The sequence below is a fragment of the Pholcus phalangioides genome, unplaced genomic scaffold (genome assembly GCF_987345545.1).
Source record: "Pholcus phalangioides strain wild (caught in Gottingen) unplaced genomic scaffold, Ppha-v1.0 ptg000039l_1, whole genome shotgun sequence".
In the NCBI taxonomy this organism is placed as follows: domain Eukaryota; kingdom Metazoa; phylum Arthropoda; class Arachnida; order Araneae; family Pholcidae; genus Pholcus; species Pholcus phalangioides.
This window is the reverse complement of record NW_028301625.1, coordinates 7,895,871-7,921,232: the sequence shown is the minus strand read 5'-3', so window position 1 is coordinate 7,921,232 and position 25,362 is coordinate 7,895,871. Positions and strand designations below refer to the sequence as shown.

The 25,362-nt window shown below is 34.1% G+C and overlaps 1 protein-coding gene across 5 annotated transcripts in view; it reads left to right on the top strand.

The window, feature by feature from the left end:
• LOC149065528 (tight junction protein ZO-3-like) overlaps positions 1-25,362 on the top strand; it is a 238,325-nt gene that overhangs the window by 142,026 nt on the left and 70,937 nt on the right. For all 5 annotated transcript variants that reach the window (XM_089253416.1, XM_089253420.1, XM_089253418.1 and 2 more), the window contains 7 exons: positions 3,011-3,098; positions 3,963-4,066; positions 5,117-5,261; positions 8,786-8,846; positions 13,068-13,228; positions 14,390-14,453; positions 22,469-22,619. In XM_089253416.1, the coding sequence (XP_089109542.1) occupies positions 3,011-3,098; positions 3,963-4,066; positions 5,117-5,261; positions 8,786-8,846; positions 13,068-13,228; positions 14,390-14,453; positions 22,469-22,619 (774 nt within the window). The remainder of the gene's footprint in view (positions 1-3,010; positions 3,099-3,962; positions 4,067-5,116; positions 5,262-8,785; positions 8,847-13,067; positions 13,229-14,389; positions 14,454-22,468; positions 22,620-25,362) is intronic.

Here is a 25,362-nt window from a genome sequence, read left to right as displayed (position 1 = left end):
TGGGCACACACACATAAGCACACTGTTAAGTTTCTAAAACACAAATCTGACATAGCTCCCATATTCAGGTGTGAAAACGTGTGACAGTTAAATGGCTACAGATCAGAGTGGTGGACCATCAAGGAGAGAAAATAAAATCATTTTACCAGGAAAACCAAAGTATGAATCTAATTAGAAGATAAGTGTCTGAGAGAGAGAGAGAGAGAATTTTGAATTTGTTTTAAATTTGATCAGAAGATATTGAAAGTGTTAAGATTTTTTTAACTAAATGTAAAATCAATCAGAAGGGAATTTATAGATTGATTTATTAGTAAATATATAAATGTGTGCCTCCTACTGTTAATTAAAGTGAATCCTGCTTATAACTTTTTCAAAAAACCATCATAAAAACATTGTAAACAGGAAAACACTTTAAACTTGAAATCTTAATGAGAATTACTTATTGTTAGGACCATGAAAATAAGTTGCACTAAGTGGAAAAATGTTCTAAATGGGAGGAACATTATAAGCGGGATCAACTGTATATTTGTTTTAGATTTATTACATGTGCGGAATTCCATACGTTAAATTCTCAGTGCTAATGAGCTTCTTTGCAAGCTTTTCATACTAGTAGACAATAAATAAACCTTTGAATAGAACATGTTTTTAGAAATGAATAATACTCACTTCACAGATACCTTCTTCTCTTACCCAGAACATGAGTCACTGCTCTGTCTCAACAAAGAAATAAAAGCAGGTGATCAAAATTCATAGAGTATTAGTGCCCCCATAATACCAGTGAATTATGGGGGCATGATTTGTTTCAAGATAATTTTTTTTGAGAGGAACCCACTTTCACCCAAAAAGGACCCAGATTTTTCGAATGGGACCCAGGTAAATTAGAGTATAGCGGTATCTCTGAATACCAATTAATTAGGACCAGAATATTACAAGCACCCCTGCCTTTTGGCAAGAATTTTAATAAAAACTGCAGTCGTTTCTATATAACTTATTAAATAATAAGATTTATTTTTTGTTACTGTTGTGTGACCCCTTAAAAATGTTTTTATGACTGCAATATTGTCATAAAAAAAGTTTGTGTTAAAATATGTGATAACAAATGCCATGTGGAACATGTTTAAATGTTTAGTTTTCTGGTATACTGGAAAAGCTACTTGCATTTCAAAGCAAGAAAACTTTCGCTTGTGGGTCAAAATTTTACCAAATTTCCTGGTAGGCAAGTGATCTAACAAATTATCAGCAATGGAATAACATGGGAATACAATGGAATATACATATATATGTATTCAAAAATATATATACCATGCCATTAGATCAAAAGGCAATTGGTGAAGTGGATAGTAGAGAATATAATGTATTGTCGGATAATCAGCATGGCTTCAGGAGGGGGAAGTAATGTGTAACTAATCTCCTTTGCTTCTATGATCACGTAACGAAGGCTTTGGATTAGGGCAAAAATGTAGATGTTTACCTTGATTTTCAGAAAACATTCTATCAGGTTCAACATGGTAAACTCTGGAGCATTTTTACATGAAATTGGGATTGGTGGCAACTTGTTGAATTGGATAGAATCATGGTTAAGAGATAGGTCACAATGGGTTATAGTGAACGAGGAATTCTCTGATTGGACACATGTCATAAGAAAAGTTCCTCAAATAAGTGTCCTTGGCCCCATACTTTTTCACTTTTTATCAATAAACTTGATCATGGTATCGACAGGATTGCTAGTAAATTCGCAGATGATGTGGAGTTAATGGAAGTAGTTGGAAATCAAAGCGATAGGGAGTTGCTTCTGACCAATCTAAACAGGATTGGAGCATGTGCAAATGAATGGATCATGACGTTTAATGTTGACAAGTGCATGGTCGCTCATTTTGGTTCGAACAACCCACATTTATGTCACAAATTGAATAGTGTCACTATCCTGAATGCAACTAGGGCCACCGATTTGGGAATTCTCATTGAAGAGCAGCTTAGGTTTTCTGAACATTGCTCAGTGATAGTCCGAAAAGTGAATAGAATGCTCGGTTTCATTCTTAAAAAAGGTCTTTTCATGTTCTCCTAAAGTCATTCTTCCATTTTTCCTGAGGCTTAGTTTGTCCTGGACTGGAGTATGCTGTAAGGTTTTGGAGACCATACCTACATCGGGACATAGACGTGGATTAACTCAGTTGTCAGGGAGATATGATTGAAGTGTTTAAAATTTTCAATGGGATGGATAGAATGAACCATGAGTCACTGTCAATCAACTGCTTTGACAAGGGGACACTTGTATCATTTAGTAAGGGACAATTCCAATTTATGGTGTCGCAGGGAATTTTTCTCTAATAAAGTTGTTAATAAATGAAAAATAGCTTACCCCCAGGGGGTACTAAATTCTAACACAACTGACGCATTAAAAAAAAATATGATGAACATGTTGGGGTAAATCAAGAAACTATCCATACTTAGAATAAGACAGTCATGATTTTTTTATGGGCATTGTATAATATTTTATCGTGTACATATAGTTTCTAGTTTTTATGATTGCATTTTTAATTGGGAGTTGGTTGCTGTATTTTAGAAATATATGACATCCAGGTTTGCTATAGAAATCTTTTTCTCATCCACCTCGTTGAGCATTTGGCCTGTTGTAGCCTTGTATTTGTATTTCATTTCTAAATCACTGTTGAAGTTCTCATCTTTAGCTGCTCTATCACCTTCTACTTTTATCAGCTCAAAAATTAGTTCAGCTTTTAGCTTTCTGATCAACTGGACAATTCTTACATGTACCAAGTACAGATGACTGGATAGTTCCCACATTCCTCTGTGGGGAATTGAATTTAGGTTGGTGATTCAATTCCCCACAGAGGAATGTGACTTTTCTGTCCAATTATTTTCGCCTGGTATCCATTCATCTGTACTTCATACAATTAGCGGAGGGGTTCATCGTTTTTTCTAATTCTTACATGATTATGAAATCATAATAATTTCTATCTCTTATGATTCAATTTTTTTTTGTTATAAACAGGTCATAAAGAGAAAGAAGTGCTCGACAAGCAGCAACAACAATTCACAATCAGTCAAAGTCACTCTCACAAAGAGTAGGAAGAAAGATGGTAAATATTATTATTGCTTAATAGTAAAATTTATTCAATAATTTAATAAAATTTTATACTTTATCTGAGGAAAACTAAGTATTTTTATTCCTTTTTTTTTGACCCAACAAATGCCAAGGGAGTGTTACTTAAAAAAATGCATTATTTTTACTGTAAAATTCATGGAAAAATGAATTATGGTGTGTGCCTGTTATACTTGGTTCAGTGAAAATCCACTGGTATTTGGGTATTTGCACTTGTAACTCATAATGGGGGTAACTTGTAACTCATAATGGTAACTTGTAACTCATAATGGTAACTTGTAACTCATAATGGTAACTTGTAACTCATAATCCAAAGTTTATTAGGAAAAATGGACAATTCTGTGTTATCTAACCTGTATAGGGTTAGAGAATTAAACTTCTTTGGGATAAATTTTTTAAAGCATACGTTGAAAGCCAAGTCAAACAACTCAAAACTATTCATCATGTTGCAGAGGAAATGAAAGAAAATATCTTCAGAAATCTATGTGAAACTTGGTGGAAAGTCTTCCTTAAAGAATAGAGGCTGTGTGTATGTGATATTGGCAAATGGCAGATCTAACATCACGTACTGATACCATACAAGTGTGCTGTAATTAATAGCTGTCTGTAAAATGCATTGAGCTCAATGGCGTTTATTTAGTTCTTTTACTAAACAAAGAACGTACATGATTATAATTTGTATTGCAACAACTATTATTAATATTATAAACTTTCGATTGTGTTTGACATACATAATTTTTCTTATTTTCTGTTTCCTTGAAAAAAATGGGAAAAACTGTATTTTAGTGATTCTAGTTCAAAAATTGTGCAAGTTCCTTGAATATATTTTTTTATATTACAGATTTTGGCATAATATTAGGATGTAAAATATATGTTAAAGAAGTTTCCAATCATTCTGGTGTCGAAAAAGATGGCATATTGCATGAAGGAGACATTATACTTAAAGTAATATTAGAAAACTGTTCATCTTATATCATTATTTTCACCTTCCTACTTCCTGATCTTTTTCTTTTACTCTATAGAAGAGCTTCTGAAGGGATGGTTACAGTAGTATTAGACATTTTTGCTAATAATAATAACTTAATAAATCATATAAATAGACAATGTGAATTTATTTATAGTTAATACATTTTATTTAGTTCAAAGGTTTTGTAGAAGTCACTTTTTATTGGGCGCAGTAGCCCAGGTTGATAAGATACTTGCCTAATGTACCAAAGGATGTTTAGAGGTGTCGCGAGTTTGATACCCAGTTCATCCTTGTCTTTCCTGAACAGGGGTGCAACAAAAACGGTGCCATGATCACAGAAAAAATTGCTACCGCAGGGAGTTCCCCATCGAGGGGTTAGTGCACCAACCTCTTGATGAGTATAAAAAAAACAAGCCTGCCATTCAGAATCAGCAATAAATTGTAGGTCCTGGTCTAATTGGCCCTTGTGAGCACAAAATGACCATGGTATGATAAAAAAGGTCAAATGATCAAAGCACATCTCGGCTCTCTGTGCAATGAGGTAACGGGACTCAAGTGGGATGCGACAAAACTTATCAAATTAAATGATCAGTTTTTATTAGCATTTTGTAGATGAATGCCACCTGGCAGTTAAGTGGTTAGGGAGTTAGCCACTGACTGTGCAGGTCTGGGTTCCCATCTCGGTTTGGACATGGAGATGTCTACTAAAATTAACAAATTCCCTAGATGTATCATGCTGATCCCTTGGGATTACCTTTATAAATTATAAAAAAAAGTTTTAATAATCTTGTTAAAGGATTCTTAATACATAATCATAATTGTTAGGTTTGATAGGAAATTAATCATGGAAATGCTGGCTAATGTTTCTTTCATATCTAATTTGAATTATTTAGCACAAAATTATCTAATAGAATTTTAATGATATTTGTTGCTATATCTTCCTGGGACAAATCCTGTGACACCTACATTAATAAAGCTGTAAGAAAACACAATTTGGACAAAACAAAATTAATCTTTTCTTTTCTTAGATAAATAGTAATAGTACAGATAGCATGACACTGAAAGAAGCCAGAAAGCTGATCGAAAGCACAAAGGAAAAACTGCAACTGGTCATCAAAAGGGAATCTAAAAATACATCTACAGACCTAAATGAGCAGCATGCTCTGAATAATGGTATGTCCTTCATAACTATGCATGAATCTCTTTTTTTTTCCATTTCAATCTGTTTTTTACTAAATTATACAAATCATTCAGTTATACTTCTTCCAATCATTTCATGATTTGCTGCCTGTAACTAAATTATCAACAGCTAGCAGTCAAGAATGGCAGATGTTTTTAAATCTAAAATCATGACAAAAAAGAGTTATCTTAATCATATGTATTAATATTTTTTACACAGGTATCCCTCTCTTTACATGATTGATTATGTCTGCAAAATAGTTGCATAAGACGAAATTAGGTGAAGTGAGTTGAATTTAATTAACATGGACAAGAGGAGAATAGGGAAAGTTGCTTCTGAAGCATAGAAAAATAAACTTTCGTGAATGAATTAATTATTTATTGTTATTATTATTATTAACACTTTTAAAGGGTTATACTTCATATAACCCTTTCCTGCTGCAAGACCTTCAATTTTTCTTTCTGACTGTATATAAATGTCTATATTTTCCATTCTGGTAAGGGTGAATCTTTTGCTTCTAAAGAGCTTGGGATGATGTGACCAATTTTTTAATGAAAAATTCGAGATTCGGCTGGTAAGCAGCATTCTTTGTCTCTATAAAAATTTATGTTGCGAGCCAGAGAATCCCAGATATCTCTCACAAATATGACAATTTTAAACTTCCAGTCGTTTTTTTCTATTGAATTCTAATGTTCAATCAAAAGCTATTCACTAATAAGCTCTGATGACTAGGATTCAATTGTTTCATGCATATTTGTCTAATCTACATTCAAAAATCAGTGGATTAGCTTCATTTCAACTATGCCATAACTTTAATTTCCAAGTGTATTTTCAGAATCAAACTCCAAGCAAAATTTTGTCGGTTGTAATTTCTTGCATTAGTTTTTCAAAATCACATTATAACAGTAAAGTGTGATCATGTAAAGCAAGGGATGCCTGTAATGTCATTTTATAACGTCCCAATATATACTCCATGAAATGTAAAATGCCCTGTTTTAACAGTACAATATGAATTATTATTAATTTTTTTAGCATTTCCTTTTCAACAATGAAAATAAAATTAGACATTTTCAAGTTTATTCATTATACCCAGTGAAATTGTCAAAATAGGAAGTTATATAAAATATAAATGAAAAATTTTCTCAAATTCTCATCCATTATTGAAAAAGAAATGACAATTTTTTTTCTTACAATATTGCTGCTGTACTATCTACCATAAAGATCTCAAAATATTTCAGTAAAATAAAAGTAGTGAGACAAACAAACAAACAAAAAATTAGCGAATACCTTTTGTAGACTTATTACTGAAGTACAACAACTTTTTTTACACAGTTCCTGTGATTTATATGATTAATATTTTATTTTTAATTAAAAAGAACCATAGGAAAAGTGCTATTTTAAAACATCAAATTATCAACATTGGCTGAAAATAATTTTTTGGCTATCTATGCTGGTTATAAAAAATATTTTCATGTTTCATCCACTAAAATACAGTCAGAGCTGCTTAGAATGAAGTCAGAAAAAACAATGGAAATGTTTGTTATGTACCCAAACTTTGCTATATCCATACCGACCTGTATAGATAAGCAATATAAAATTCACAGGGAATGGAAAAACTTGGTTATGAGTCAATTTTTTTTTTATTGGACTGAACACAACAGATAAAACATACAACCAAACTGAGAAAAACACAAAGCAATAAAACTCCACAAAAAGTAACATTATGATGACACAGACACTCTGTGACCCCATAGGACTGATAGTCCTTCCAGTGGGTCAATATAAGTTAAATTAGAGAGTTAATTGAATTATGCAACAGAACTAGTTGGTTAACACATTTTATAAAATCATATATATGTTTTTAAATATTTTTAATCTGAACAAAGAAAATATATATATATATATATATATATATATATATATATATTTATTTATTTATTTATTTATTTATTTATTTATTTAAATCCAAACATATAAAATCAGTTAGTTGACAAACACAGAATTCATGCACAGTATGTATCCACATGTATTTTTAAGTTGATTACAAGAATGGTTATATTTTTGATGTTTTTAGAATGAATTATTTTAATTGTGTTGTTTTATGATCCATTATTGTTGTAGTATGGATTCTAAACTATTGTTTATTGAGAATATAAATATATTGTGATTAGATCTTATGTTATTATTTGTATGATTAGTTGCATGATATTGGTTCATTATGTTCAGGGCAGTATATCTATAACTCTTTTGGAATAGTTTTTTATTTTTTTCGGCACTTGATATAAGTTATTCAGTCTAAATGAGGTTCTATTTTGTTTCGTTTCTAACCAGTTATTGTTTAAAAATGAAAATTTTATTAATTTATAAATATAGTTTTGTCTTACAGTTAGTTTGTGACATTCTGTCATAATTTTTTGCTGTAATGTTTGTTATTTGGGATCTCATTCTATATATATATATATTATCTAGTTTTTGTATATTTGTTTGATAAGCACCTCCCCAAGCAGTGATTCCATATGTTACTATTGATTATATCCAAGCATAAAATAAATCTTTTAGAAAGTTATTGTTGATTGTGTTTTTTAATCTATATAAAATGGTGGCATATGTTCTTAATTTCTTTATTATTTTTTCCCATTGTGAGTTCCATTTTAGGTCATCTTGTATTATTATTCCTAGGTAAATTTCTAATGTGCGTGTTCATTATATGCGAGTTCAACTGTATTAAGGTTTTGTTCTTGTTTATTAGCTCAATCGAAACACTGTTGACAAAACAAAGGTTGTGATGAATTTGTTTTATCAGTTTCATATTATCTTTTTGGATTTTACAAGAAGAAGAAAGCATTTTAATATAATATGTAATAGACATTTTAAAGCACCTAATAAATCAGGAATATTTTTATTAATGTAAATAAATGCGCAAAATTTTACCTAAATAATATTTTACATTTTCAATAGGCTCAATTGAAATACTGTTGACGAAAAAAAGGTTGTGATGATTTAAAGGTTGTGTTATATTTTTTTATGTCTTTAAAATCATAAAAGCCCCATCTTATAACATGGATTGCCAAGTATAGGCTATCCTTTGTTTTACAGATAACACTTCTCCATACCACTCATTAGAAGTCCCTGGTATGACAAGGCTTCAATGGAGTAACCAAAATATTTATGTACTACCCCCTACTAGAGGTTAGCATTACCTTCATTCTCATGTCATTTTATATGGATTACTACAACAGCATAGTAGAGTACACATTTGAAGAATGGTAATAATGATAACAATTTAGAATTACATCCATGCTTTGTTAAATATGAATGAAACTTTGAATCTTCAATATAAATGACTCCAACTTTGTCATCTACCAAATCTAAAATTTCATCCTTCAATTTTGTATGGAATGTTCCACGCTTCTAGATCTACACAGAACTGAATGGTGCTACTTACAGAAGTTTTACTTATGAAATTATGTACATTTTTTTTACTAGTTTCAAAATTGATATTATTTTATACTTTTAGGAGATGCAAAACCATTGTCCATCACACCAGATAGATCAGAAGATAAAAATAACTTAACAAGGTGAGTCAAAATTATGCCTATATGAATAAGATCAGTAAACAAGTGTTATCTTTGAGCATATGCATGATTGACCTTTGTAGGGGGGGGGGGCACATCTGTTTTGGGGAGTGCACAGGGAATTTCTTCCTGGGAAACTAATTACTAAAACAATTTAAATTAGAAGTTGATTCACTGCTTTTCACTTACAAGATTTTGGGAAGAAATTCGGTTGATCTCTTTCTGACAAATGGGCAAAAAATATGGTAACCTCGTCCTAACCTAGTCACATGTTAGAGAAAGGTAAAGAAGTTGAAGAAAAAAACCAAATGAAAGGAAAACAGTATAATGCATAAGTGCGGATAAGAGAGTGTAGTTATACAAAGTAGATTTCTCTTTTCACTCTCACCCAACCACCAATATAGTAGAAGGATACATCATATGTGGAGAAAAGGTCACCAATATTGTATAGAAATAAAAAGAAGGTTAAAAGAACAACTTCATAAGGTTACAACAAAGCCTGGCGGTGATAAGAGAGGGAAAAAAACAGAGAGAACTTGTTTGACTTTATTCCAAAAGCATTTGGATGCAATATTATACGTCCTTGATCACAAAGTGGTTAAGATACCATATAAAGGTAGTTCTTTTGATATTTTAATTTTGTTTACAAAATATTTATAATTTTTGATTGTCTCATGGAGGGGCACAAACCCCTATTCCCCATCTCTGTGTACACCTCTGTTTTTGAGTAATATTAGTGATCTATATATTATTATATTATATTTTGACATGTTATTTTAACAGGTGATATCACTGAACATTTTTAACTGTAATAACATTGATATAAAACTTTGCAATTGATGCATGTTAAGGCTTTCTTTGTTTTTGTAAGTATAAAACTTTAAAATGATGATGAGCACACACCTATGGTAGCAAGTACAGTAGAAATTTTATTTCCCAAGTCCCATAATCTGGATACATCTGTCAGGGCTTTTTTTTTACTTTTACATTTGATTTTTTTCACAGAAACCAGTTTTTCTTCACTCATTTTATTACTCGTATATTAATTTTGTCCTAAATGTAAGGATTAAGCTAGATGAAATTTTTCAAAACTATTTATGCTTGATGTGGGGTGTGAGCAAAAATGAAAGGTGCATTCAGCTTTAAGCATACATCTGCAATGTTTATATTTTAACAAATCCAAAGCTTCTATTGGCCAATTTAATGTGCAGTTAGATATAACAGAAAGTATCATATTTTATTGTGTCATGGTGTACGATGAGTATGTATGTATCTGTATAAGCATATGTGTATTTATATGTGCATGTATATGTATTTTTAAGTACAAGGTGTGGTTCAAAATTAAGGGCTGATCAGTAATAAAATAAAAACAATTGGAAAAATGACAAACTTTTATTAATGGTTACAAAAATCTACATATTTACTTTATTTTTATATATAATAACCATGTTGTTTCAAACACTTTTGATATTGTGAAGCAAGCTTCTTCAAACCTTTTACATGAAATTCCACCAACAGGATTTTAACCAGTTTTGCACTGAGATTTTTAATTCCTCACTTTACCCAAAATATGAACATTTTCTGTGCAAATCTATGAGCATTTTCAGTGTCTCTCGTGCACATAGTTACCGCTTAGAGTTTGTCATGATTCTCAGCAACTTCTGTTCTAGAAACTTCTGGAAGTTCTAGAGAAAGATTGCTTATTGTAAGTGACGATTTTCTTTCACTTTCACATGCTCAGTGAGATCATCGGTCTACACATTAGGTCTGCCCCTCCTCTGCTCATCATGAACATTTGAACAGCTTTCCTTTAACTGATTATACCATTGCCTCACTTTTCTGTTTATTCAGACAGAATAAACAGAATTCTTCACTCAATTTATCATTGCCTCAATGAATTTCAGCAGCATTATGTCTACTTGCATTTAGAAATCTAATCACTGATCAAATTTCATCACCAGCAGGATTTGTTATTACCACACTCAATTTAACACACTGTCTTGCAAAGGCAGACAACAATCAACTGATGGCAATGTGGAGGTTGCATTTAAAACAGACCAGTTAATGCTACTATGCAACACACGAACCAATCAGTACTACCAATTGCTTTTTATACCTGATAGGACCTTAATTTTGAACCATGCCTCTTGATATGATGTGAAACCAAATGTTATATTTATCTCATACACTTGTTTATTCCTATTTATTTTATGTGTAAAATTTTTTTGTAGACATAAAATAAGTAGCTAATTTCAAATGTGCTAATTCATATATATATGAATTTGCACATTTGAAATTTATGTATATATATACACGTATTCAAATAATTACTTTTTGTGTATGTATAATTTTTGAATGAACAAGTGAGCAGCACTAGCACTTTTGTCATTTAAAAAGTATTTTAACTATTTCTTCATTCTCTATTTTCATATATATATATATATATATATATACAGTAAAACCCCTCTTAATGGTCACCCCTGTTTTATGGCCAGATAAAAATATCCTGACAAAAAACCTATTTAAATTATGTGTATCTCGAACCCCTGCTTAATGGTCACCCTCAGATAGTCAGAGACACTATTTTCGTCATTTTTTCCATTGGACTAAAACCCCTGTATGGACACCAATAGTTGTAATTTTGGTTCAAATTATGCTCACTAGATGGCAGCATGAGTTCTAATATTTCATTCACTTTTGGCTACTTTTCAATGAAATATATTTTTGCTTGAAATATTTGTTAATGTTTGGTAACTCTGATATCAGTTTGCTGTTGTGCTTGTAATTTACATGATTTAACGCTGTTAATTATGGCCAGCTCTAGTATAATCATCACTCTAAAAAATTGATTCCAGCAAATACAGTGAAAAACGTAATAAGAGAGTTCATGCTCATTCAAATGAATGCAATGTTGGAAGGACATAGATATGATCCATTTTTAAGCAAAAAAACATTAGGAAGAAGAATGGCTGAAAAATGGAAAGCAAGCTAGGAAAAATAAATTTCCAAAGACAGAAAGAAGAACTTGCCATAGATGAGAGAAGTTATATGCAATTGGTTTGTTTCAGCAAAAAGCAAAAATTTACATGTTTCTGACCCGATTATACAAGAAAATGCTTAAGAAGCTGCAGAAGAACTCTGACTCATAAACTTCAAAGCTTCAAATGGTTAGTTGGATTTTTTTTGTGTGCATCACGAAATTACATTTAAGAAATTATGTGGTGTATATGCTGATGTCAGTGATGAAGTATGCAAAAAATGGAGTAAAAAATTAAAAAAACATTATCGAGGGTATTCAGCCATTGATATATATACCAGGGGTGGCCAACAGCTGGCTGCACGTGGCCAATGTTAGAAGGAGTAGGAATACTCAGCAAATCCCACCAAACATTGATTGATCAGTTTTTCTAAAAAAATTTAAATTTGGTATATATACAGATTTTGTGTAATATTTATTTTGCAATTTTAATTTTGTGTCCTTGCAATAATTATGTACTTTCATGTTTAAATGTATTTTATACATGCATTGTCTCAACACTGTATTTTATGATTTCAATAGTGACCCCTTTCTGATGCAGTCACTCCTCTTTTATGGTGAAATTTTTTAGTCCCTCGAGTGTCCGTGAAAGGGTGGGGTTTACTGCACACACACACATATATATATATATATATACATATACAGTTGAATCCCATTATAACAAACTCCAAGAGACCAGAGAAATCACTTCGTTATAATGAAATTTCGTTATAAAGGAATTCCAAGTCTATACATTTTTCCTATGTAAACTTATTTGGAGGATTAGAAAAGTGTTTGTTAAAACAAGAATTTCGCTAAAATGGTATTTTTTAAAACAGGATTCGACTGTACATATATATAATAATAATTTATTAACACAGTATATGGTTTAGGGCTGCCTGGAAGGATGTCATGTCCCTTGGAGCCTAATAGGGAGATATATATGTGCTCATGTCTTTTTTATGTGTTTTTGGGTCTGGTCTTGTGTAAATATGAGTGTATTTTTATGTTTGTTTTTCAGAAGTATGACAGAAACAATTTATATGAGGAGCTGTGAGTCACGTTGGTTTTAATATTGTTTAAATCTTCTCAATACTGAATATTAATGCTTCATTTTTGGATTTTGAAACACGCCTTCCTTGCATATTAAAAATTATTATTTGTTGTCTCGCAACAAAGTTACAAATGTTTTTAAAATTTTTTTTAAGATTGCAATCAGGTCGTAATCGTGGTCCTATCATGGACATATCCTTGAGTCAACTTGATCAACCAGCAACACCTCTACTAACTGGACATGGGCATTCAAGACAGACTGTTGGTTTAGAAGATGAAGAACCACTGCAACGTCCTTCTCTTCCTCGTATAGATGGTAAACTTTTATTATGAATCATGTACTGTGCGTTATTCATTATATTTGGTTAGAACCCTTGTACAGACACATAAAAACACTCAAGGAAAACTTGAAAAGCAAGATCTTAAACAAAACTTAGATTCTTAAACAAAAATAACATTTGTGTTATGTGATGCTGCAGCATGTGAAAGGTTGTAGTTTTTTTTTAATGTTTTTCCCCGTCCGTTTTTTCTGGATGCAGCTTATTTATCTGAAACTACTATAATTTTTTTCATGTCCCACTGTAAGTTTAATTGAGTATTTGTACAAACATATGTGTTAGTTTCACATATATAATCTCCAACTTACATATTATGCATTTATTTCAAAATACAAAATCATTCTAAAACGCTCAAATTGGAACCCTTTTCTATGGTCACCCCTTTTTGGTTTCACTGAAATCCCATTATAATGATGTTCGGTGGACCAGGAAAAAATATTACTGTACTACTATATCAAGAGGCGGCATATGATTATCATGTGCCACAAAACTTATGCTACTGTTGACACCTATTTTAACTCAGTGTTGTTACTGCTATCAGAAAATGCACTTATGAGTATTTATTTATCCCAAAAAACACTCTGATTCATTTGTTGATTAGTAAAATTCAGTTAAGTGTCTTGCCCCTGGGACGAGGTTTATCTTATCACACTTTTGTGTACTACACATGAAGTGGCAATACTGGCAATTTTCTTAACTCTTTCTGCAATCAGGTTGTGCAAAATACCAATGTTATTATATGCAATTGTTTGTCTATTGGAGTTTAAAATTAGACTATAGGCAATTTTGAACAGGATTTGGAAAAATATTTTTCAACGAGATTAATCAATATAGTGAAGTTTCACTGAATTTGAATCTGAGTAATTTGTAGATAGTATCATCATGCATACTGAATACGTAAATCTTAAAATTCTTACAGTATTTTAAAAAATTACATATTCAGACAAATAAGTCGAGCATTGTCTATTGATAGGTTTTTCTTGGATTCTGTTCTTTTTTCTGAATGCATGAAATTTAGGAAGCAGAAATCTTTATTCATACTATCATTATATCATAGATAATTTTAAAAAAAGTAATATTCAATGTGCGTTTTCTCAAATTTGATGTGTATAATGTATTTTTTTTTCAATCTATTTTAGAATATGCTGGACGACGTGACCAATTTGATGATGATCCTCTTGCGAGGAGAAACAAAGTACCAGTGTATGTTACTTACCATTTCCAAGTGTTTCTTTTGAATTTCTTGTTTTCTGCTCTTGAATTATTTTAAATTTTTACATAAGTTTTATACATCTGGTTGCATTTTTAATAGTTTTTATTAGCTATGTTTATATAGCCAGTCAGAACATTTTTGAAACTTCGTGTTTAATTTTTGTACTTCTAAAGAAGGTATTCAAAGCTCATTTTAGAAAGCGTGCAGCATAATAATGAATGGTTTTGAAAAAAAAAAATCAAAGTTTTCTATTAATTCTATGTGAATTCTAGTGCTCTTTTGTGGTAGCTCTCAGTTGATTTGACGCAAACATACCTGTATGTACCCACTACATCACGGGAAAGTCACAAAGTCACGGAATAAGAAAAAGGTCACTGAAGTCCCAAAAAAGTCAAAAAATCTGAGTGAAGGTCACGCTCTTCCTTGAGGAACCCCACTTGTGACACCTGTCCAACCAGAGAATTCCCCATTCACCATAACTCGTTGTGACCTATCTCTTAACAATGATTCTATCCAATTCAGCAAATTGCCCCCAATCCCAATCTCATGTAAACACTTCAAGAGTATACCATATTGGATGTGATCGAATGCCTTCTGGAAATCAAGGTAAATGTCTACATTTTTGCCCTTACCCAAAGCCTTAGTCACGTGATGGTAGAAGCAAAAGAGGTTAGTTACATATGACTTCCCCTTCCCAAGACTATGCTGATTATCCGACAGTACATTATTCTCATCTATTGATTTCACCAATTGCCTTTAGATAATAATTTCCAAAATTTTTGAGAAGGAGCTCGTCAAACTCACTGGGTGATAATTGGACACAGCTTCTCTACTATCCTTCTTAAATATTGGATCAACATTAGCAAGTTTCCAATTCCTTGGACGATACCCTCACCAACACTACTCCTGTATATCTGTGCGACTGTCCCCAACAATTCATTAGCATATTCCCCGAGGACCCTGGGATAGATGTCATCTGGTTCTGGTGCTTTGCTCGCACATACATTTTTTAGAAGATTTAGGACCTCCATGTCTTCCACTTGAATATCGTTGAGGATTTCATTACCCCATACAACACCCGTACATCGAATATCATTATCTCCATTAAAAACAGACGCGAAAAAGTCATCGAAAGCACTACACATGCCTACATTGCTCTCTAACCTATACCCTCCTACCAAGAGGGGGCCAACTGTTCTCTTACATCCATTATTGACGTATCTAAAAAATGATTCTGGGTCAGAGCCAATGTTATCTACCAACCTAGATTCAACTTCCTTTTTACCATCCCTTATCACTTTCTTCAACTTTTATCAGTAAACAATGACAGCTCACCTCGTCCACTTTTATACTCTCTGAATGCTCTTTTCTTTTCAAGACAAAGGTTACACACGCTATCCGTGAACCATAGAGGGTGCAATGTACAAGCACGATTTTTTTTGAACAAAGGGTATGATGTCATGCAAACCAGATGACAGCTTCGTACTGAATTCTTCCCATTGACTTACCACCTCAACTGATTCGAACTGGTCTTTGAAAACTTCTGCTAACCTTTTCCTCTCAAAACATCAAAGTTAGTTGTCTAAAAACAAGGAACCAGTCTTCTGTTATCAACCTTACCCGAAGAAAAGTTACAGTGAAAACTGATGACACAATGATCACTGGAAGAAAACTCATCTCCCACCAAAACATGTTCAACAAGATCCTCAGAACTAGTAAGAAATAAATCCAAAATAGCAGTACCCCCAGTGGCTTCTGATACATGCTTATACAAAAAATTTTCAAGCACGAACTTAAGAAAGTCTCTTTCATACTGATCTCTAGCTGAAAGGTTCTCCCAATCAATACCCAGGCAATTGAAATCCCCTAGTATGACCACCCTCTCACGCTTACACATGTAGGAAATTTCATCATGAAATTTGGTGATGTAGTTTGGATCCCTATACGGTGGATTATAACAAACCCCAACAAGTTTATGATGTCTTTTGTTTTCAAGCTCAACCCATATAGTTTCAATATCACTTCTTTTCATGTTACACTCTCTAGCCTTCAAACATGATTTCACGTATATCAACATTCCACCCCTTTCCTATCAGATCTATTTTTCAAAAAAGTATTGTGTCCTGAGATGTGTAAAAAAGATTCATCCCCATCATTTGCCCACGATTCTATAATGGCTATAAGATCCAGGCCCTCCACAACCATCATAGTTTCTAAAAAACTTTCTTATTACTCAAGCTCCAGGCATTAATTAGCACATATTTTAATCTGCCTGGTGATTTAGTGTCAATAAAGAAGCCATTCAAGTCAGAGGTGGGTAATTCCCCATCAGTACTGTTGTGATTATCATTAACTAACCCGCATTACTGACTATGTGGTCTGGGAATAAAAAACCTGACCTAAGCGTATCATAAACCTCCCAGACCTCTCTCCTATTCAGATGGATTCAATCCCAACGAAGCCACCTATAGGTAAATGTGGGAAGCTCGAAGAACATGACCCCTAGTGAGGAGCAAATGTCCTTCAGGCCTAAATTGAATTGGTGGATCCTACTCCTATATCCCTTACTACCTCTTGGCAGTACTGGAATTACTGCCAAATCTGAACCCCCCCCCCCCAAGTGGATAATAGTAAGTCCCTGTACTCTCTGTTCCCTAGTTCCCTAACTATAGAATCGCCTATGATTAAACCCCTATCACTATCCATCTCTACCTCATCCACGACCACCCATTCACCTTCTAAACTGTCATTGTTTGTGGAGATTGCTTCTTTATCAACAGGTGGCTCCATTATAACCGGGCCCTCCAGAACCCTAACTTTTTCCCGTAATGCTTCGACCTCGAGTTTCAACCTTGCCCTATCCAAACACCCCTTATACTTGAAACTATCAGCTACTATCCCCCTAATCAGGGAAACCTCCCATCATAAGCTCTACAAACACTAGTCGAGGTATAGTAACACTATTGCCAAAACTACATAATAATACTTAAAAAATAGGAAAATGAGAAACGTTAACAGGAAATTAAAATAACATAAAATACATTACAATGCGAAATATATGTAAAAGATTGTATGAAAAAATTAAGTAAAAAAATGTTCAACATTAAATCACAAAGAAGAAAATATATATGTATATAAAGAATACAACACCCAAAAAAAGTATTAAGCTACAAAGTACTGTACTTATTAGAATTAGCTAAAAAACTATCTCTATTCACTAATACTAAAACAATAGGCCCAAATGAAAAAAAAACCAAAAATTATTGAGAGTACATGGGAAAAGGTATGCTGTTTGCTAATACTAAGGTCTAAAAAACTCACAAATTCATATCAAAGAAGCGAGGAAAACATAAACCTGGCAAAAGTACAATGAAAATGAAATGAGAGCAAGAAAAAAAATTAAGTTGATCGAAAATACACAACAAAAATTTAAAAAAAAATTCAGAGCAATAAAAAAATAGTCCTAAAAAATCTGGTGACATAATCGAATTAGAGAGTAAATTAAACACACAATCTAGAAAAAATAAAGACAACACCGCAGAATATAACTAAAAAATAAAAAACATGCTAAGTAAAACTAATGAGAATGAAGAAAGACATAAAATGGCACTTTGACGTGATGGATAATCCTTTGGTAATCCCTGGCAATGGTTTCCGATAAAACTGCTGCTATCGGTCGGCAAGCAGAGCATGATAAAAGTACATCCGATCCCAACCATGGCAAAGATGAGAATCACTGAAAATCAAAAAAGAACTTTTCTTTCTTTGCTTGTCTGGACCTTCCAACATCTGTAATATTCCCCCTAAAGCAGTGTTCTCAGGATCATGTGATAATTCCTAGAGGGAGGGGGTGACTGTAATAGACCATGGCAGTAGGGAGTCCTCTTGGGAACAATATTGGTTTTCCATAGAAAGGACATGATCTTCCCCCCACATCCAGGAGCAGGGCTGTTGGATTTTTGCGGGTTCGCAAGCCATAGTTTTCACTGGGGGGGGGGGGGGGGGGCTCTGTAGTAAATTTATAGCATGAAAGCATTATATCAATGATGGTGATTGTCCTGGGCCTTAAGGCTGCAGCCCTATCCTTGCGGGAGACAGGTGAAAGGGTACCAATTTTTTCCCCTGCGAAAGAATTTCTTTAAAAATTATCATCCATTTTTTTTTTTTTTGATCATGTCGATCTTTACTGACTAACTAGTGAATGACGCATGCGACAGAACAAGAGAAGACAGACATCTGACTTGTTCGACATTAATTTTGTTGCAATATAACTTTTAGGGCAAATTTCCGAATTTAAAGGAGTACCACAGTGCTTCCAAAAGTGTGCGTCGGGGCTCCTAGGAGCATCGTGGTGAGCTCAAAATATGGCTTTGTGTGCACAAAACCTATGCTTTAAAGTGGTTCTTTTATATGGTGAAAAAACTGCCAAACTTCTTGGGAAGCCCCCAATGAACCATGAATTATGCAAGGGAGGCAGCTGACAAAAGAGAGTCATTGGAATATGGTAACAAGCTTGCACTCTAGACCAGAGGTCTTTAACCTTTTTCCAGTTGTGAGCACTGCCTGTACCTCATCATGTTTGACATACGAATGCATGAAATCCATATAATTTTAATAATTGAATGCAATCTGCTCAAGGTATTTGAATGAAACGTTGATAAAGTGCTTGCGAGCACCAAATCAGACACAAGCATCAAGCACCCTGGATGCTTCAGGGAGCACCATGGTGCTCGGGAGCAACGGATTGAAGATGCCTGATCTAGACGGACAACTAAGCATGACGATAGAGCAAATAACAAGCGTCTAATATTGGACTTCAAAAAATGTGAATAGGAAAAAGAATATGTTAAATCCGTCCTTTGAAAGGGCCCTTGGTTGGTCTAGTGTAGTGTTCCTCAACCTCCGTGCCCTGGCATCTGCCAAACTGGGCCCTGAGTGGTTTATTGCTTCATTTTTACCCATTTATTTCCCATTAATCTTGTGTATGCCCAGGCATTCCAATCAAGAAAAAGAAATCAACCGTGCCACGGGATTCCAAAGGTTGAGAAACAGTGGTCTAGAGTGGCCCCACATCTTGCAGTAGGGCCCCTTAAGCTGAGATATTTGGCAGGCTCAGACCAAATTTTTCATGGGTCCCATATAGTGAATATATAGTTTGAAAGAACAAAAATGAAAATTATCTCATTTAGAGTTTCCCGGCTGGATCAGCCCTCTATGTGCTTCCCTCCGAATTGGAAAATCGGCTGGACTATGTTTGTACCCTTAAACGATGGTTTCGGCTCTCATATATGAGACATTTTTCTTCTAATTTTTTTATTTTACCTGCACCAATACGTTAATGTAATCAGTAAAGAAATGAGCTCATTCATGCAGATTCTATTAAGACGGCATTTTTTCTGATGCACATCCCTGTCTCGTGATGAGCGTCAATTCTGTTGGCAAACTGTCAATTTCGAAAGCCGCACCGATGAACTGATGCCGAACCGAACTTAAACCGAGTTAAGAAACTGCTCGATCAATCACACCTTGGTTCATTCAACATCGTTCGGGTCTTTTGCTCTGTTTTGAGCCCACTATTGCTATGTGTCACAGCGCAACGCTGCTGTTGTGCACACGGCTTAATATCGAGCAGTAGTGTGTTCAGCAGTTTTGTATTCACAGGACATGTTTTCAATGAGCGTGAGTGCACCCATGGAGCTTGTTTTGGAAAATTGAAACAAAAACATTGATGAGAGGTGGGGGTCTAGGGTTGCCAGGTGTCCGTATATACGACCTGTAAGGGCGTATGCAGGAATGGATTGCATTAGAATAGTCATGATAACATGAGAGCTTAGGTGATTTTGCAAAGTTGATTAAAGCCACGGGTAGAGGATATGGGGGGCAATAGAGAATAGAGAATACCACCCCCCCCCCCCGATTGAAAAAATTATTACCATAGGCAGAAGGGCAATAGGTGGACATTAGTTCCCCCCACCTTGTTAGGGAAACAACCTGTATTCACGCTTATGTGGCTTGAGCCCTTAGGGTCCAGTTTCTATGGGGCATTGTTGTATTTAAATCAACTTCAAAAGTTTTTAAAAATTTGAAACAAAATTCAGGTCTTTTACTTGCTCACAGTTTGGGAACATTTGATGTACGAAAACAGTCCAGCATGGCTCATTTTGTTGAATGCAGGGTTCCCACTCATCCTTCTTTTCTACTTTTTGTAAAATGTCCTATTTTGTCCCACTTTTCCTACTTTTTAACAAAATCCTATCAACAAAATTTGTATAATTGATTTTAAGTGAAAAGGGAATCATGGACATAATGCCAAATAATACAAATGTAGTAGATTACAATTAATGATTCTGCCAAAGCAGAAATTTTATTGTTTTTAAGGTTATTTGGGGGCGGGGTGTATGTGGACCATTTGGTGGTTTAGTAATTTTTCATTTGCTTAGTTTGAGGGTTCTACAAGTAGAGTAGTCATTAAAAACTTCTGCCTGGTTGAAAAAAAATAATTTTGTTATTACTACTTCATTTGGTCTTGGACAGTAACTAACATTCATCGTTCAAAATTATGGTCACATTTTGTGTATAGGGGATACAACAGTTTGCATAACAAAGCAGTTGAGTACATAGGCCTATTCTAGGTTTTGTGACTTTGATGATACCTAATAGCATTCAGTTTTCTTCTGTATTTTCAGAGCATACAGAGGCACAAACAATATTTAAATGCTCAAGTAATGAGCTAGAAATGAAAGTGCTTCATTTGTCAAAAACGATTACACTGGTATTGACCACTAAAATTTGAACAAATCTTTTTTCAAAGGGATGGACAATGCAGTAAAACCATCTGGTCCACCTTGACTTATTTATATTGGACCTTGTAGTTTACACATTTTGCTTTTGGAAGTGGTATCAAAAGAGTGTCATTCTTAAAAAACTTACATATCTCCATAATTTGCTGTGTGTGTTGTCAAAGAGAGTTGACAGACTGGACTGTAGAAGACTCCCAAAAAAAGTATGTAATATATATATTGTGAGGAGAGCAGAAAAGAATTATCTGTGGTTGCTAAGACCCTATTTTTTGGCCAAGCATTTTTTTTGTAACCATGTCATTTCTGTCATTTTGCTTTGGCTTGAGTCAATGTCACAGGATACTGAAATAGTGTGCTATGAAAAAAAATTCCAGAGATTATTTTTAATTATGCCATGATTATGTTGTCTAAAAGGGGTACCTCCCCGCATCTTACTTTTCTAATTTTTTAAGTGGGAGCCCTGTTAATGAGAAAAAGTCACAGAAAAGTCACCAAATTTTACTTTTTGTATTTGGTAGGCACCCTGACCCATTACCTGCTCCAGTGCTTTAAATCCTGAATTAACTTCCAAATGAATTTTTCACACAACTTTTATCTCATTTGATGAACTTTTTCATAAAATGAACATTGATTAAGGAAAAACAAGTTTTCTAAAAGTCTTATGATCAAAGTTTAAGGTGCAACTTTTGATTTAAAAGAAATAAAATAATGATAAAAAGAAAACATATATTGCTATGAAACAAAAGGATTCAATATTTAATAGCTATCCATATTTAAATGTGCAGAATAAAATATTACATATACATACATATACATGTTACACATACATGATATTGTTCCGAGAACAATTGTTCCCTAATACTGACAAAAGCAATGCAGTTTCTTAGCAATAGTTTATGAGAAAAACATATTGCCAGAAAACAAAACGATTGAATATTTAATCACTATCCATGTTTTAGCCTATATCAAGTTTTTTGATGAAATATTAATGTTATTTTATAAAGGTACCACATTTATGTTTGTTTATTTTTAACATTTATAAGGGATTGCATAATATATATCTGTCATTTTCTTGCCTTAGGGAAGCATATGTAAGTATTTACTTATGTATACTCTTCTGTTCTTCATTTACCTTTTTTTTTATATTAATGATGACAAATAGGGGAGTCAAGTATTTTTCAAAACTTTTCTTCCATTAATTACAGGCCAGACCCTCGTTTCATCTCCTTTCAGAAAGATGGTAGTGTAGGGATTCGTCTAACAGGTGGCAATGAAGTTGGTATTTTTGTTACTGCTGTGCAACCTGGAAGTGCTGCTTCATTACAGGGGCTTCAACCGGGTGATAAAATTTTAAAAGTAGTTATATCTCTACTTTACTTATTTATTTTTAGATCAATTGCTTTTCTTTTCTGTATTCAAAGAAACTGTATTAAATCATGATTTTGCTTTTGAGAGTGATAACATTGTATTCACTATATACCTTAAGTGTTAAGTTGTTGGTGAGAAAACTTTATTCATCTGGTGTCATTTCGCATATAACAAATAGTCTGGCTGCAAAATTTACATCCTTATGCATAATCATATCCTTCTGTTGTAAATTCTCCAAATAATGTACACCAAACCAGTTATGAGTCATTGCAGTAGCATCATTCCCTTACAGCAATGAGCGTACCTGGAGTCCAAAAATAGCAAAAGCAGGATGTATATGCTATCAGGAAACCAGCTTTTTTGTGAGGTTTTTTGAGTTGCAACATGTATAAAACAACTACAGTAATCTCTCAGTTATAAGACTATTTTCCCGAACTTCCAATCTTCGATTGGATCTGGCCATACGAAAGGATGATACACAAGAAGAATGAGGCACGGTCAGGAGGCACAGCAGCAACATGGAAGAGTGGTAGAGAGACTGGAACGATGCTGTAAGCACATTACTGAAGATTCAGTACATTGTGACGTGTGAGAAGTGATCCGACATAACAGCCCTTTTGGACGGAATGTCTTATGAACCGTATTGGTTAGAACAGATACATTGAAGCGGAAGAAATGTGTAGACTCCCAGCACACCGCTGGATATGAGAGAAATAACTCCCATCATCCACCGTCACAGCAACCAATCAGGAAATGGGATCAGCAACCCTGTAAAACTAAAATATTCAGACAGAAATATACTTATTTGCATAATCACACTGAATAAAATAATATTGTGCAACAATATTGTTCCAATGTCATATGGAATCTGACAATAACTCAAAATGAAAATATTGGAGACCTGGCCAGGGTCTACAATACTAGGCCTATTACACATTGAGGAATTTCATGTCATCGACTGCAAAGTGTTCCATGGCCCACTGATGACATGAAGGTAAAATATTGCACTTTCATGTATAACTATAATTGTAAAAACATTTATGATCTAAATTTATATTGTACATTTATTTTATCACAATTTCTCTGAGTTTGATCACGAACCCCCGAGGGATTCCCACCGGCAATCCGCAGAATCTCCCCATCATAATCTGCAATTTGTGGGGCACCTCATGTTACACATGCTCAGGATTATGATTAGAATACAGTGGAACTTGAGTTAATGAGCAATTCGGTTAACGAGCAAAAATTGGGAACAAATTTAGATTCGGTTAACAAAAGTGATGATTCACATTACGAGAAAAAATTTTGAATTTTGTTCATTTATTTTCACGTTGCCACAACTGAGCTGATGGTTTTTCGCTTTCATTCAGACATGTACTGTGGAGTTGTGGGTAATATTCTCTCCTATAACCTCTAGTCAGTGTGCCTCACTCCAAAAATTAATGCACGCTGGAGCGTAACTGTTTACGATACGAAATTAGATGTACCATTATAACCATGTGTATGTGCGCTTGAAGTTTTTTGAAATTCTGCTTGGAGAAAACTGTGCACTGATTGCATTATTTGTTGTCACTTTGAGAGGTTAGCTCATGAATCGGGCGCCCGAGGGGCGTGGTGGTAAGATGCTCGTCTACCACCGTGAAAGTTGCTGTCACGGTCCCGGGTTCGAATCCAAGGAAGGATATAGTTAAGATATTTTCCCTAATGAGCTTGAGGCGACCACTAATAGACAGCGCCTTCATTTCCAACCCATCTCATTAATGGCAGTAAATTGCAATATAGCGATATGGCCAGAGTTGGTGTCTGGTGAAGTAGCTCATGAACAGGAGCCACCATTTGTCAAAGGGATTGTGTCAGTGATATCCAAAAATGTAATTTTTAATAGTAATTTCCCTCCTCTCCATAGTTTTAAGGGGTATTTTCATAAAAAGAAGGGTATATTTTTGTTCACCAGTGAGAAATAATTCTAATAAAAAACTTTTCCTGATAATTTGAAGGAGTATTTTCACTCCTCAATGAAATTCGAAAGAGTAAAATTGAAATTTCATGCTTGAATCATTGGCTAACACTGTATTGTGTCTTTGGAGAAATACCATGGTACCACAGGCACCAGAACCTAGGGGCTGAGACCATTTGACCCCCCCCCAATAAATTTTGAAAGGGGGGCTGAGCCGCCCCAATAATTTCTGAAAAAATAATGTAATGCACCTTCCCCATCCTACATACATGCTTAAGTCCCATATATATGGGACGACCAGCACCTTCCAGCCCTAATATGTTTTTTCTTCATGTCTGTGCCTCTGCATGGGACTGGAAGTGAATGAGAACAATATTCAAGACCAGTGGAGGAACATGCGCCCGAGTGGCGCCATGGTAAGATGCTCGTCTTCCACTATGAAGGTTACTATCAAGGTCCATGGGTTCAAATCCAGGCATAGAATGTTAGAAGCAAGTTCTTTACCTACCGTACCTGGGACGACCACTGATGGATAGAGCCTTCATTTCCCACCCAACTCCTCTGGTTGGAAATTGCTGTATGGCGATATATGACCGGAGTTGGTGTGCGGTAAAGTAGTGGAGGAACATGAACAGGAGTTGACCATAGATGAACTTGTTGATCTCCTTTGCACACAACAGCAAGTGTTTATAGACGGTATCTTGTTAGAGAAAGAGAGAAGTGAGAGATTTCTCTTCTTTCAAATGAAACTAAAGTATAGAATGTGGGAATCTG